The 14816-nt window shown below is 44.5% G+C and overlaps 1 protein-coding gene across 1 annotated transcript in view; it reads left to right on the top strand.

The window, feature by feature from the left end:
- SLC22A31 (solute carrier family 22 member 31) overlaps positions 1–14816 on the top strand; it is a 205319-nt gene that overhangs the window by 160577 nt on the left and 29926 nt on the right. Inside the window, exons 5-7 of the mRNA XM_069217231.1 lie at positions 4437–4582; positions 6463–6571; positions 7869–8083. Of these exons, the coding sequence (XP_069073332.1) occupies positions 4437–4582; positions 6463–6571; positions 7869–8083 (470 nt within the window). The remainder of the gene's footprint in view (positions 1–4436; positions 4583–6462; positions 6572–7868; positions 8084–14816) is intronic.

Genomic DNA, 14816 nt, shown 5'->3' with positions numbered 1-14816 from the left:
TTGGAAAGAAATGAGAGAGCATAACCACTGAGGTTCCGGATAGCAGAGCCTCAGTGAGACCGTTAGTCATAACACAGGTAACACATTCAGGCACACTTATGAGCACTGGGGCCCTGGCTGGCAGGGTCCCAGTGACACTTACAACTAAAACAACATATATACAGTGAAAAATGGGGGTAACATGCCAGGCAAGATGGTACTTTCCTACATGCACCATGTCATTTCCACTTTATTGCTTTATTTTTTTGTAATGTTTGTTCTTTTCAGCACTTAAGCATGGTTGCTTCATAAATACAATAAAATGAGACGAAACAAAGGTGCCAACTAAACATAACGAGAAACTGAAGTCCTGAGTTTGACTTCAGATAATGCGCAGTGGATGGGGCAGCAGTGAACGAGCCAGTTGCATGTGAATGAGCTGGGTGCTGTACTGGACCCAGTGATGGTTCAGTTGTGATGTTTGCTGGACCCCGGGAAATGCCAGATGTGCTGTTGGTTCCATTGAAATGTCAGGTAAGATGAGAAACCCACCGATATGCCTTGTGTGATGTTGGCCTCAGTGAAGAGTCAGAAGAGTTACTTGTTATAGTATTGTTCTCAATGTGGTGATGTTGGTACCAGTTTGATGAAACTGGCTCTATATACTAAACCAAAATGAAGTACAGTGTGCACAGAGTCCAGTAGATTCCCAGAGGCATGAGAGAGTTCAAAGTAGATAATACTAATGCTCTCTTTTGTGGTTGTGCGGTCGAGCAGTAAGGCTTGTCAGAGAGCAGTACTAAGCATTTATTTGTACACACACAGTCAAGAAGTGAGGCACACACTCAATTACTAACTCCAGGCCAATTGTTTTATGTATCAAAAATATACTTTGTCACTTTATTTCTACAACCAAAAGGATCTTTGTTACAGTTAAATACAGTTTCAAGAATGTATCAATTTCAAGTATTAAATTAACTTTGTTTAGAATTCACAGGTAAAACAGTTAACATGTGGATAATACTTTTCAATTTCAAAAATAGTGCAATTTGTGAAAGAAAGCAATGCAGTCCTAGGGGACGGAAAGTAACAACACAGTTTGCTGGTCAGTATTCAACTTACTATCCCAGCCTCCGGGGCTTAAGGTGTTCACAGGTCAAAGTTTAGTAAGACTCCAAGGGTGCACCACCAGCAACACGGGGCCCACTGGGTACAGAGGTCCGAGTTGGTGTTGCGCGCCCAATGGAATCCTATGAAGACAGGGGGCGCTCAGAAAGAAACAGCTTGCAGGTAAGTGCCTGTGACTTCAGGACACATACCTGGGGGGTTTAGATCAACACCTGGGTGGGGGGGGCACAGGTCAGCACCAAGCACATACCCTCCGCAGCACAGGGGCTGCTGGGTGCAGGATGCAAACACAGCATCGGAAGCCCAATGCTTTTCAGTGGGGGAACCTCAAGGGGGGGGGGGGGTCACAAAGATACTGCAGGTGTGGTCCAGGGATTCGACTGAAGAAAAACAACTGCTGGACAGGTAAGTAGAGATACTACTGAACGTTGCTGGACCATCAGTTGGGTTCCCCAATGCCAGGGGGCTGTGGATGTAGGATGTAGGGGTACCTTTAAGCGTTGGGAAGTCTCAACCATATCGGGTCGCGGTCAGGGGGTCCTCTGGATTTAGGCTGCAGGCGTCATCGTGTTGGTCAGGAGGGGTCAACCCAGGGTGGACTGGAGGTCGTAATCACCTGAGGACTCTCTCTAGTCCGATGGGCCAACTGGGGGCCCAGAGTGTGCTGGACTTGTGCATCCGGGTACGTGGATCTGGAGTCCTTCTTGGATGTTTCTTTGTGGACAGGGCCACTGTCCTCAGGAGATCTTGGTCCTTGGGTAGGCAGGCAGACCTCTAGGGGTTTGTAGAGGTCGCTGGTCCTGCAGGACAAGTCACCTTCTTGTAGCAGGAGTCTTGAAGCTGCAGACAGGCCGTTTAGGCTGGGGCCCAGTCAGTTCTTGTCTAGAGTCTTCTCTCCATCCTCCAAAACAAGATGGAGGGCTCTGCCAGAAAGGGTTAACTTCAGCTCTGGGCACCCTAGAGGTGGTCCTAGCTGGGATGGGCACACCTCCTGGTGTTTACTAATTTTCCCGTCGGACCTGCTGCCAAAAGTGGGGGCTTTGTCTTGAGGGCGGGCATCTCCACTAGCTGGAGTGCCCTGGGGCAGTGTAACCCGAGGCAGGAGCCTTTGAAGCTTACTGCCAAGTGTTGCAGTTCCGGCAGGCAGGAGGTGTGAAGCACCTCCACCCAGTGCAGGCTTTGTTTCTGACCTCAGAGAGCACAAAGGCTCTCACCCCATGGGGTCAGGGACTTGTCTTGTTAGTGGCAGGCTGGCACAGACTGGTCAGCCTACACTGGAGGGTTGGGCAAAATACAGGGGGCATCTCTAAGACGCCGTCTGTGTGCATTTTTCAATAAATCCAACACTGGCATCAGCGTGGGTTTATTGTGCTGATAAGTTTGATACCACACTTCCCTTTATTCATTGAAGCCATCATGGAGCTGTGGAGTTCGTAATGACAGACTTTCAGCCCATGTACTTAATATGGCCACACTGCACTTACAATGTCTAAGAATAGACTTAGACACTGTAGGGGCATATTGCTCAGGCAGCTATGCCCTCACCTGTATAGTGCACCCTGCCTTAGGGCTGCAAGGCCTGCTAGAGGGGTGACATACCTATGCCACAGGCAATGGTTTGTGTGCATGGCACCCTGAGAGGGATGCCATGTTGTCTTTACCTTTTTCTCCCCACCAACTCACACAATCTGCAATGGCAGTGTGCATGTGTTTGGTGAGGGGTCCCTTAGGGTGGCACAATACATGCTGCAGCCGTTAGGGACCCTCACTGGTCACAATGCTCTTGGTACCACTGATACCTTTTACAAGGGACTTATCTGTGAGCCAGTGGTGTGCCAATTGTGGAAGTAATGGTACAGTTTAGGGAAAGAACACCAGTGCTGGGGACTGGTTAGCAGGATCCCAGCTCACACTCAGTCAAGTTAGTATCAAATATCAGACAAAAAGTCTGTGGGGGGGGCTAACCATGCCATAGGGCACTTTCCTACACCAGTGATGTGAGAAGCTGAAACTAGTATTGCTCTTGGTTTGATGGTAGCATGCCATGGGTGACACTGGTCCTAGTGTTATCCCTTGTGACTGTGCTTCTAGTGATGCTTCATGTATGGTGAAGCTCTCAGTCAGTGCCAGGTATTATGCTAGTCCCTGGGATCCATTGATTTACAGTGAGCAACCAGGTTTGGTGATGGTCCCAACGATGATACGGGTGCCACAATGTGTCAGTGATGCTTCCAGTGATGTGCCAAGTGTGATAGTGATGTACCAGGTAGGAGGGATTGCACTATTTTGTGTGGTTCTGTGGGGGCCTTGTAGTGGAATGATAGTGGTGGCCATTTAAGTGCCTGCTTGGGTGTATCTTTGTGTCCGTATAAGGCAATGTAAGTGTCCCCCTTAGATAAGTTGGCAATGTGAGGGCATGTTGGGGAAGAGGTGAGAATATGCTGGTGTGGTGTAAGATCTTGAGTTGTTTGTGAGAGCCTCTGTTTGAGATCTATCAGACGGTCTGTTTGAGCTGTCTTGCGGACTGTTGTTGTGCTGTTAGGATCCTTTGGTGATTCTAGGGGATCTACTGTATTTTTGTATGAGGATCTGCTTTAGTTTATGTGAGAGTCTGACTGGACAATATGTTGGTGTGTTAGGTTCTATTTAATGATATTTAGTGGCTCTGTGGAGCTCCTTTGGGAGCAATTTCAGGTCTTTCAGCACTTTGTGAGATTGTTATGTGCGTGTTCTTTGTGTGCTAAGTGAGAGTTTTTCTGTGCAATAGTAGGGTTTGTTTGTTGTGTTTAGTGGGTGGACTGGGTCTAAATAAGGGCTGTCTGATTTTGTGAGGTGCTAAGGGAATGTGTATTTTGGTCTGTAAGCATCTATGAAGTGGCGTGAGGGACTCTAAGGACTATCAGACGCTCTGCTGGGGCTTTTTCATAGCCCACTGGTGGCCATATATGATAGTGTGGGTGTTACTTAGGTGCCTGCTGATGTCATACTTCAGTCCTTTGAAAATGTTATGAGAGTGTTTGTTGCTGACTACTTGAAAGAGACTGTCTGACGGTTAGTCGATAACTGTAACAAACAGTTGACAAACTGTCAATGCATCCAGTACAACTGAGTGATTAGTTACTTGTGTACATCACAGATCAAGAGTGCCAGACGTCTTGTGTCTTTTCAAGCACTGTCTTGTTAAACGTTTGCCCAACTCATGAGCCCCTTGTGTATTGTAGTCTCAATTTTTGAGACATCTGGTAGCCTTGTGACACCATTTATGTCATTTTTGAGTTCTCCTCTTTTCTGTTCCTAACTCTCCTTGCTATCTCTCCTTCCACCACCAGCTGTCAATCTCTGTTCCCTGAGTCCCCGCGCTGGCTTCTGGCCACGCGGCAGCTCGACCGGTGTAAGAAGGCGCTGAGCATTTTCGCTGAGGCCAATGGGATTAACGTGGATGATGAATTGTACAACCATGAGAACCTGTTTGCAGGTAAAATGTAGGATGTTGTCAGTACATTCTCTTCTTTATACAGGTTTATGAATTGCTTCTTTGAGCAAAAATGGCTAATGTGTTTTTCATAACTGAACAGCTGTGGTTCCCACCATGGAAAGTGTTCAGGCCACTTGGGGCCGCTTTTGTGCAGGGCTTCCTAGAAAGTCCTGCCACTGTGTTGAGGCTGTATCACAATTAGGGAACTGTGATTTCCAAGGGTTGAAGGTGGCACATGAGGCAACACATCACGTTGTTGGTAGACCCCTAATCAGGCGGCACAGTTGGGCAGCACTTATGCATGTGCTTGCATGGACTAGTTTGAGCCATGGGAGAGTTCGGCATGCTCCTCCAGCAGGCATTTTAAGGATGTAATCTGCATAAAGCAAATAAAGGCAGGGAACGTCTAAGCACATATTTAGGGCCTTGGGATTTTAAGTATTCACCAAGAGCAGTGCTGTCCTGGCTTTGTTAGCACCTTCACAATTTAACTTGGATAAAAGTGACGCACCAGTCCATCCCTTGCAGGAGGGCAGGTCATTGGTTAATGGGAGGACTTTACTGGTGGTTTTGAATGAGACATGCACGGTCAAACAACCAGTAGAAGAAAGACCAGTCTTGAGGGTTGAGCAGAACCCAAAAGAGCAGTGAGTCGTTATGGTTTATTCTTTAATAGAAGATTATCACAAATGCACATTATTTAGCTAAATATAAGGCTTTGTGAGCCAGTAGGCAGATACAAATTGTTACAGGCGGATAAGTGTTTCAGTTTGCTTAGTGGGCAAAAGGCCATTAACCCCAACACAAACTCCCTCGTTGATGCATCAAACACTATAGCAATCAGCCATCAGCAGAATGCTTTCACTGGTAAAATCGAGAAGCCAGATAACTCTGGCGTGAGCATGTTAAATCTCTAAATCTCAACTGCAAACTGCACTGGCTCCCCTGTCCCCTCTAACCTCCAAGGAGGAATGGTGCCAGGTGAATCAAGATGATTCAGTGGAGAAACTTCTCAAAAGTAGACAAGTTATCTCAAACAGTACCAGCGCTAGGTACTGGAAAACTCGGTTTGCCAGTATACCCAAACACAAGGATAGTACACTTTCTTTCTTTAATGTTTCTTATAGGCAATTCCTGGTGAAGTTAGTAATAGCTTAGAGGCTTTACACTTTGTGACCTATAAAAGGGACCCCTGCTCCTTTGCGGCCATCAAGCTTTGCAACTCTAAACAGGCTGCTGGTGTCTCCGTTTGTGAATGATTGTTAAAAAGTGAATTCCTCTCCCGTGATTTGAAAAAATGTGTCTGCCAGCATCCATAGTCTGAGGAAAAAATGATTCAAGGCAGTAACATCCCTTCCTGGTAAAGGTTTTGAATACGGCCCTAGCCTTAGAACTGAAGCCCATTCAGACCTTCATCATAGGTTAGGAAAGTGGCAATCCCGGTCTGTGCTAGTTAGGAGAATGGAAATGGTTCAGCTGGATGTTCAGATGGCTTTTCTTGCACACCATGCTGGAGTATCTGAGCCAGCAAGCAAGTGATTCTTATTCCTTTCTGATGGATATACCAAGGTAAATATCTTAGTTGTATATTCATCTGTAAAGTCAGTTATGACCATTGCACCCCAGGCATACGTCTCCTCCCCCTTATATTCAACATATCCAGGAAGTCACCACATTACTTTCTTTGGGGACAGGATAGGGCAGATTTTCATGATAAAAATGCTCAAAGATAGCCCTGAATAGTTTAGATAGGAGAGTGTGAGTGCTATGGTTGTGCCAGCACTACTAGACTAATGGAACCAGGTAGGTTATCTGCCATGGCCACAGCAAGTTGTATCGTTGTCATATTGTTACTCACTGCTACTGCTCTTTACCTACAGAGATCGATGCATTGGCTGAAGATGATCCACTTCCCCACTACTACACCGTCTGTGAAATCTTCCGTTCACGGGTGATCGGCAAAAATAGTCTCATCTTGGGGTTCACGGCGTAAGCATGGGCCATACTCCCTCTGGGAATTCTGGAAATGGTTGGCTTTTTTCTTCTCCACTGCCTCCTCCTTTGTTTTCAACAGCTGTTGCGGCCTTTCCTCTGCAGGGAGTCTGTGTATGTGTCCTAATCGGTCTGTCAGCTAATCATGTTGCATGTGTTTTTATGCACGTGGTGGTGCCATCTTGGCTGTAACCAACTTTGTTTTCTAACTGGAAAACACACAATGAGCATTTCAAGGGGTATAGAGAGTACCAGTTTAGAAATGGAGCTTGGACTTGTGCTTTATGTATACATTTCAAGCCAAACTACAGACCGTAAATGTGCCCAGTGGCAGCAGTTGGGGGAGTTTGAGGAGGAGGCCTGGCAGAAAGGTGAAGAGGCCAGTTCAATGTACAGAAAGGCTTTTAAAAATCTGAGAAACAGCAGCTAGAGTGGCAGGGGAAGAGATGAGCTCCTGGGCAAGCAAGATGACCGGACTTAAAAGTTGGATGGAGGGACAAGGAAAGGTTGGCGTCAATGGTGAAAGATGGATGGTGAGTCTGGAGCATGATGTGCAGAGGACCAGGATGAAGGTAGTGGATCTTTTGCAGTGCCAGTAGAGTCCCACAGAAAGGTAGTTAAAGTGAATGGAGAAGAATTGCAGACATTGGAACTTGAATGTAAAAACCTGGAAATAAGGTTGGAGGATGGAGAATGGTGAGTGGGCAGATTTAAGAAAGATGATTGGATCTCCTGGAGAAAATTAGAGTTACACCTATAGAAAGAAGGGTAGGAAAAATCTGAAGGAGGCCTCTCAGTGAAGGTTTGATACTGAGCTTGTTGAAATGCTTGTTCAGCTTTTTGAAGATTCAGTGGAAAGGTAGTATATGCAATATAAATGTTTATATTGATATATTGAAATATTGGAGGTTGCAATAAAGCACTGCATGTACTGACCCTTGTAACACATTCTTTCTTCTCACCTGCACTACTTTTCCTTCACTTTATTTTCTTCTTTTTACCTTCTTCATTTGCTCACGTTTTGCTTCCATCTTCCCTCTGTTAATATCCTTCATGACTGGAGTTTTCACTCTTCAGATTTAAGCTAGACCCTTAAATCTGGCACTGTCACTCTTGCTTCATTTACCCCTTCCCCTAATTTAAAGACTCCCCTTATGATTGGCTCGTTCTGTCACCTCTACTTTGGTTGATTCTCCCTCTTTATTCTTTGACTCACAGTTAGTCTTGTTCACTCCTACTATGTTGTGACTTTTTCAGCTGTTTTATCTTCTCGGTCTTCCGCTTCTGTCTTCAGATTGATTGGTAGCGGCATCAGACATTGCTTCTCACGGAACCTGATGGGCTACAGACCTCCCCTTTATTTCATGTACTTCATGCTAGCCGGATCAGAGGCCTTGGCTTGCATCTTCCTGTGTGTAACTGTTGACCGCTTTGGCCGCCGTGGGATCCTGCTGCTGTGTGCCATCCTCACCGGGATCTCCTCTCTGCTACTTTTGGCACTAACGCAGTGTAAGTATGAAGCCCTTGTTTGACAGGTATTAGACAAAATCTCGGACTTTTGTAAATTGAGGCAGGGGCATGATGCAGTAACCCGTAACCTTGCATCTTTTGATGACAAGTTGGTATATTATTATTAGTATTGACAACTCTCCAAGTTCAAGTGATTCAACATTCTTGACACCATAGGTTGTTCCCGTGCACAAGCACAGAGTTTGTCAATCGTCCCACCAGTATGTTGTTGTGGTACTGCTCTTCTGTTGCATACGATGCTTCTCAGTCACTTCCCTGAGCATCACTGCCTTTCAAGAATGAAAGTGCATTCTTTCTTATCTGATGGCAAATTAAGAGGACAGCTTCATCTTTGTGAACACAGTTTACTAAGATAATGTATTTTTAGAGAGAGTTCTCAACATTCTTCAAATTCATAGAATAATTATGAGAAAGTGTATATTTATATGACAGCATAAAGTACTTGGAGCATTTGATCACGTCCAAAGGAATCAAGCCTAAAAAGTACAGTATAAGTCCTGTTATACTACTTTGGCTATATGATAATCTCCAAAAGAATCCTGCCTGAAAATAACCCTTCAGGCGCAATTAAGAATGCAACGTTTGCCTCTTATAAGGGGCAGATTTTTTTTATTTAATTTTTTAGGCTTGTGCAAGTGGTCTGCTTTATTTATTCCTGGCTTTGCATTATTAACAGAAACGTTTAAAAAGCTTCTTTGAAATAGGATTTTTTATGGTTCTGGTAAACAGGTATTTGAGTAGTCTTAACACAAAGCTTTTTGGGAAAAGAACACACTATTGGATTTGTGTCTAGGTGCATGAGAAAACCTAAATCACACTATCATACCATTTAGAGAGAGGCTGTAGCTGTCTATGGGCAGCTGTATATTTCAAAACTCGCTTTTGACCAAGGAAACTTGGTATGCACAATGATCACTAACTTTTAGTATGTTTACTTGGTGAGGATGAGCCAGAGGTTAATAAAATCAGTTCCTGTCTTCAGGAATTTCCTTTAACATCACCCAAATGGCATGTTTTCTTTCCACACTTCTAATTTAGGCAATACTCTAGGTTTTTTGGAGGATGCTCGTGGATGTGTTGTTGATGTTAGGACAGAAATTGGTAAACTCATTTCAGAAGAGGATTGGCGGAAACTGGGTATTGAGGATAATAAGTATACAATTGTCAAAAAATACATCATGAATGCTTGCCCAAAACTGAGGAATCTGTCTGAGGATTTGAAACTTTGGAGTAAAGTTCAGTATGAGCTAAGTGTGAAAGGGGAAAAGATTATAGGATTGTTTCCCCTGCTAGCATTAGGATATTGTTTGAGTTAGCACATACTGGATATTTTGACCTTACATCAGAATAATATACATATATATATATATATATATATATATATATATATATATATATATATATGTTCGGTGGCATGTGTAGCTGCAGATACACATGCTGTGCACATCCCGCCATCTGGTGTTGGGCTCGGAGTGTTACAAGTTGTTTTTCTTCGAAGAAGTCTTTTCGAGTCACGAGATCGAGGGACTCCTCCCATTTCGGCTCCATTGCGCATGGGCGCCGACTCCATCTTAGATTGTTTTTTTTTCCGCCATCGGGTTCGGACGTGTTCCTTTTCGCTCCGTGTTTCGGGTCGGAAAGTTAGTTAGAATCTCGGAAAAAACGTCGGTATTGTTTGCGTTCGGTATCGGGTTAGTTATAACAGATCGACACCGACTTTTGAAGAGCTCCGGTGGCCCTTTGGGGTTTTTTCGATCCCCCTGTCGGGGCCTGGTCGGCCCGGCCACGTGTCTCTTCAAGGCTGATGGAACGGATCCCATTCCGCTTCTGCCCAAAATGCCATAACAAGTATCCATATACAGATCAGCATCTGGTCTGTAACTTGTGTCTGTCTCCAGAGCACAAGGAGGATACCTGTGAAGCCTGTCAAGCGTTTCGGTCGAGGAAGACATTAAGAGACCGAAGAGCAAGAAGACTGCAGATGGCGTCGGTGCCGACAGGACAAGGGCGTTTCCAGGAGGAAGAAGAAAGCTTTACCATCCATGAATCGGACTCGGACGATCTCGATCCTGAAGAAACGCCGAAAACCGTGAGTAAGACGTCGAAACATAAAACTCACGAGAAGACAACAAAAGCCCAGGGGACGCCACCGCCAACAGGCCATGGTTTAACCCGAAAAATAGGTGACCGATCATCGGCACCGAAAAAGGGCACGCTGGTGGCGAAGTCATCCGACTCCGGTCGAGATACCACCACACAGCAATCTCGGGCTCGAGATAGTGGCTCCGAGCAGGTTCGGCACCGAGACAGCGGCACCGAAATGAGTCGGCACCGAGAGACCACGATGCCGAAAACAAAAAAGGTTTTGTTGGAACCGAAAAAAGTAGCCGAAAAGGTTTCGATACAGAAACATCCGGCTTCGGAACAGAAATCAAGTTCCTACACAGAGGAACAAGGACTGTCCTCACAAATGAAAAAACATACATTTGGACAGGAATTAGAGGCAATGGAGCCGGACTACACCCAAAGACGGCTCCACATCCAAAAAGAAACGGGAAAGATCAGCACTACTATTAGGATGAAACGCAAACTTTCCTTCCAGGAGAAAGACAAGCAGCCACAGGCAAAGGTGGCTAAACAAGTAACCCCACCACTATCTCCACAGTGCTCTCCGCAACCATCACCGGTAGCCACTCCACCTATGATGCAATCCCCGACCCACACAGGGATGAGTCAAGATGACCCTGACGCATGGGACCTTTATGATGCACCAGTGTCAGATAATAGTCCTGACTGTTATCTAGCTAGACCGTCGCCACCAGAAGATAGTACAGCCTACGCACAAGTGGTGTCGAGGGCAGCGGCATTTCATAATGTCAGCCTACATGCAGAGCCCATTGAAGACGACTTCCTATTTAATACACTGTCGTCCACACACAGCCAGTACCAGAGTCTTCCCATGCTACCTGGGATGCTCAAAAACTCCAAACAAGTGTTTCAGGAGCCTGTAAAAGGAAGGACCATTACTCCAAGAGTGGAGAAAAAATATAAACCGCCACCAACAGACCCCGTGTACATCACACAACAGCTAACACCGGACTCAGTTGTAGTAGGGTCAGCTTGCAAAAGAGCAAACTCACATACTTTAGGAGATGCACCACCTCCAGATAAGGAAAGTCGCAAATTCGACGCAGCAGGCAAAAGGGTGGCGGCACAGGCAGCAAACCAGTGGCGTATTGCAAATTCACAGGCTTTGTTGGCCAGATATGATAGGGCTCATTGGGACGAAATGCAACATTTAATAGAACATTTGCCCAAGGAGTTCCACAAAAGAACACAGCAAGTAGTTGAAGAAGGACAGAGTATCTCCAACAATCAGATACAGTCAGCTATGGATGCTGCAGACACAGCTGCTAGAACTGTCAACACAGCAGTAACAATAAGAAGACATGCATGGCTGCGTACATCAGGATTTAAACCAGAAATACAGCAAGCTGTGCTCAATATGCCATTTAACGGACAGCAGTTGTTTGGGCCGGAGGTGGACACTGCTATCGAAAAACTTAAGAAGGACACTGACACGGCCAAAGCCATGGGCGCACTCTACTCCCCACAGAGCAGAGGCACATTTCGAAAAACACGGTTTCGAGGGCAAAGCACAGAACCCACGACCTCACAAACAAGGCCCACTTATCAGAGCCAATATCTGCGTGGAAGTTTTGGGGGACAATATAGAGGGGGACAGTTCCAAAAAAATAGAGGAAAGTTCCAAAGTCCCAAAACTCCTCAAAATAAACAGTGACTTACAAGTCACACATCCCCAACACATAACACCTGTGGGGGGAGACTAAGCAAGTTTTACAAACATTGGGAGGAAATAACAACAGATACTTGGTTCCTAGCAATTATCCAGCATGGTTATTGCATAGAATTTCTCAAATTCCCTCCAAACGTCCCACCGAAAACACACAATATGTCAAAACAACATATAGATCTTCTAGGACTAGAAGTTTAGGCGTTGCTACAAAAAGAAGCGATAGAATTAGTACCAAACCAACAGAAAGGAACAGGAGTTTACTCTCTGTACTTTCTCATACCAAAAAAAGACAAGAGTCTGAGACCTATATTAGATCTCAGAACATTAAATACCTACATCAAATCAGATCACTTTCACATGGTGACATTACAAGACGTAATCCCACTGCTCAAACAACAAGACTACATGACAACACTAGACCTAAAGGATGCATATTTCCATATACCGATACATCCTTCACACAGAAAGTGCTTAAGGTTTGTATTCCAAGGAGTACACTACCAATTCAAGGTGTTGCCGTTCGGAATAACAACTGCGCCAAGAGTTTTTACAAAATGCCTAGCAGTCGTAGCTGCACATATCAGAAGGCAGCAAATACATGTGTTCCTGTACCTAGACGATTGGTTAATCAAAACCAACACGCAAGAACGGTGTTCACAACACACAAAGTATGTCATAGAAACCCTCCACAAACTAGGTTTCTCAATCAACTACACAAAGTCACACCTTCTGCCGCGTCAAACACAGCAATACTTAGGGGCGACAATCAACACAGCAAAAGGAATTGCCACGCCAAGCCCACAAAGGGTTCAGGCATTTCACAATGTAATACAGGCCATGTATCCAAATCAAAAAATACAAGTCAAAAAGGTAATGAAACTCCTAGGCATGATGTCCTCATGCATAGCCATTGTCCCAAACGCAAGGTTGCACATGCAGCCCTTACAACAGTGCCTAGCATCACAGTGGTCACAGGCACAGGGTCAAATTCTAGATCTGGTGTTGGTAGACCGCCAAACATACACCTCACTTCAATGGTGGAACAGTATAAATTTAAACCAGGGGCGGCCTTTCCAAGACCCAGTGCCACAATACGTAATAACAACAGATGCCTCCATGATAGGGTGGGGAGCACACCTCAATCAGTACAGCATCCAAGGACAATGGGACACTCACCAAAAACACTTTCACATAAATCACTTAAAACTATTGGCAGTATTTCTAGCGCTGAAAGCATTTCAACCCATAATAATCTACAAACACATCCTTGTCAAAACAGACAACATGACAATGATGTATTACCTAAACAAACAGGGAGGCACACACTCAACACAGTTGTGTCTCCTGGCACAGAAAATATGGCATTGGGCGATTCACAACCACATTCGCCTAATAGCACAATTTATTCCAGGAATTCAGAACCAGCTAGCGGACAATCTTTCTCGGGATCACCAACAGATCCACGAATGGGAGATTCACCCCCAAATACTGATTACTTACTTCCAAAGTTGGGGAACGCCACAAATAGATCTATTTGCAACAAAGGAAAACGCAAAATGCCAAAACTTCACATCCAGGTACCCACAAAATCAGTCTCAGGGCAATGCGTTATGGATGAGTTGGTCAGGGATATTTGCTTACGCTTTTCCCCCTCTCCCACTCCTTCCATATCTAGTAAACAAGCTGAGTCAAAACAAACTCAAACTCATACTAATAGCACCAACATGGGCAAGGCAACCTTGGTACACAACACTACTAGACCTCTCAGTAGTGCCTCATGTCAAGCTACCAAACATACCAGATCTGTTAACGCAACACAAACAACAGATCAGACACCCAAATCCAGCATTGCTGAATCTAGCAATCTGGCTCCTGAAGTCCTAGAGTTCGGACATTTAGACCTTACACAGGAATGTATGGAGGTCATAAAACAAGCTAGGAAACCTACCACTACACATTGCTATGCAAATAAGTGGAAAAGATTTGTATATTACTGCCACAACAATCAAATTCAACCCTTACACGCATCTGCCAAAGACATTGTAGGATACTTACTACATTTGCAAAAATCAAAGCTAGCTTTCTCTTCCATTAAAATACATCTTACAGCAATTTCAGCTTACCTGCAAATTACGCACTCAACTTCTCTATTTAGAATACCAGTCATAAAAGCATTTATGGAAGGTCTAAAGAGAATTATACCACCAAGAACACCACCAGTTCCTTCATGGAACCTTAACATTGTCTTAACACGACTCATGGGTCCACCTTTTGAGCCCATGCACTCTTGTGAAATGCAATACTTAACATGGAAAGTTGCATTTTTAATTGCCATCACATCTTTAAGAAGAGTAAGTGAGATTCAAGCATTTACCATACAAGAACCATTTATTCAGATACACAAGCATAAAGTAGTTCTACGAACAAATCCTAAATTTTTACCAAAAGTCATATCACCGTTCCACTTAAATCAAACTGTAGAATTACCAGTGTTCTTCCCACAGCCAGACTCTGTAGCGGAAAGAGCACTACATACATTGGACATCAAAAGAGCGTTAATGTACTACATTGACAGAACAAAACTAATTCGCAAAACAAAACAATTATTTATTGCTTTCCAAAAACCTCATACAGGAAATCCATTTTCTAAGCAAGGCATTGCTAGATGGATAGTTAAGTGCATTCAAACCTGTTATCTTAAAGCTAAAAGAGAACTGCCTATTACACTAAAGGCACATTCAACTAGAAAGAAAGGTGCTACCATGGCCTTTCTAGGAAATATTCCAATGACAGAAATATGTAAGGCAGCTACATGGTCTACGCCGCATACATTTACCAAACACTACTGTGTAGACGTGCTAACAACACAGCAAGCCACAGTAGGCCAAGCAGTAC

Source organism: Pleurodeles waltl, chromosome 12, assembly GCF_031143425.1.
Source record: "Pleurodeles waltl isolate 20211129_DDA chromosome 12, aPleWal1.hap1.20221129, whole genome shotgun sequence".
NCBI lineage: Eukaryota > Metazoa > Chordata > Amphibia > Caudata > Salamandridae > Pleurodeles > Pleurodeles waltl.
Note: the sequence above shows the minus strand (reverse complement) of the source record. Positions and strands in the feature narration are given on the sequence as shown.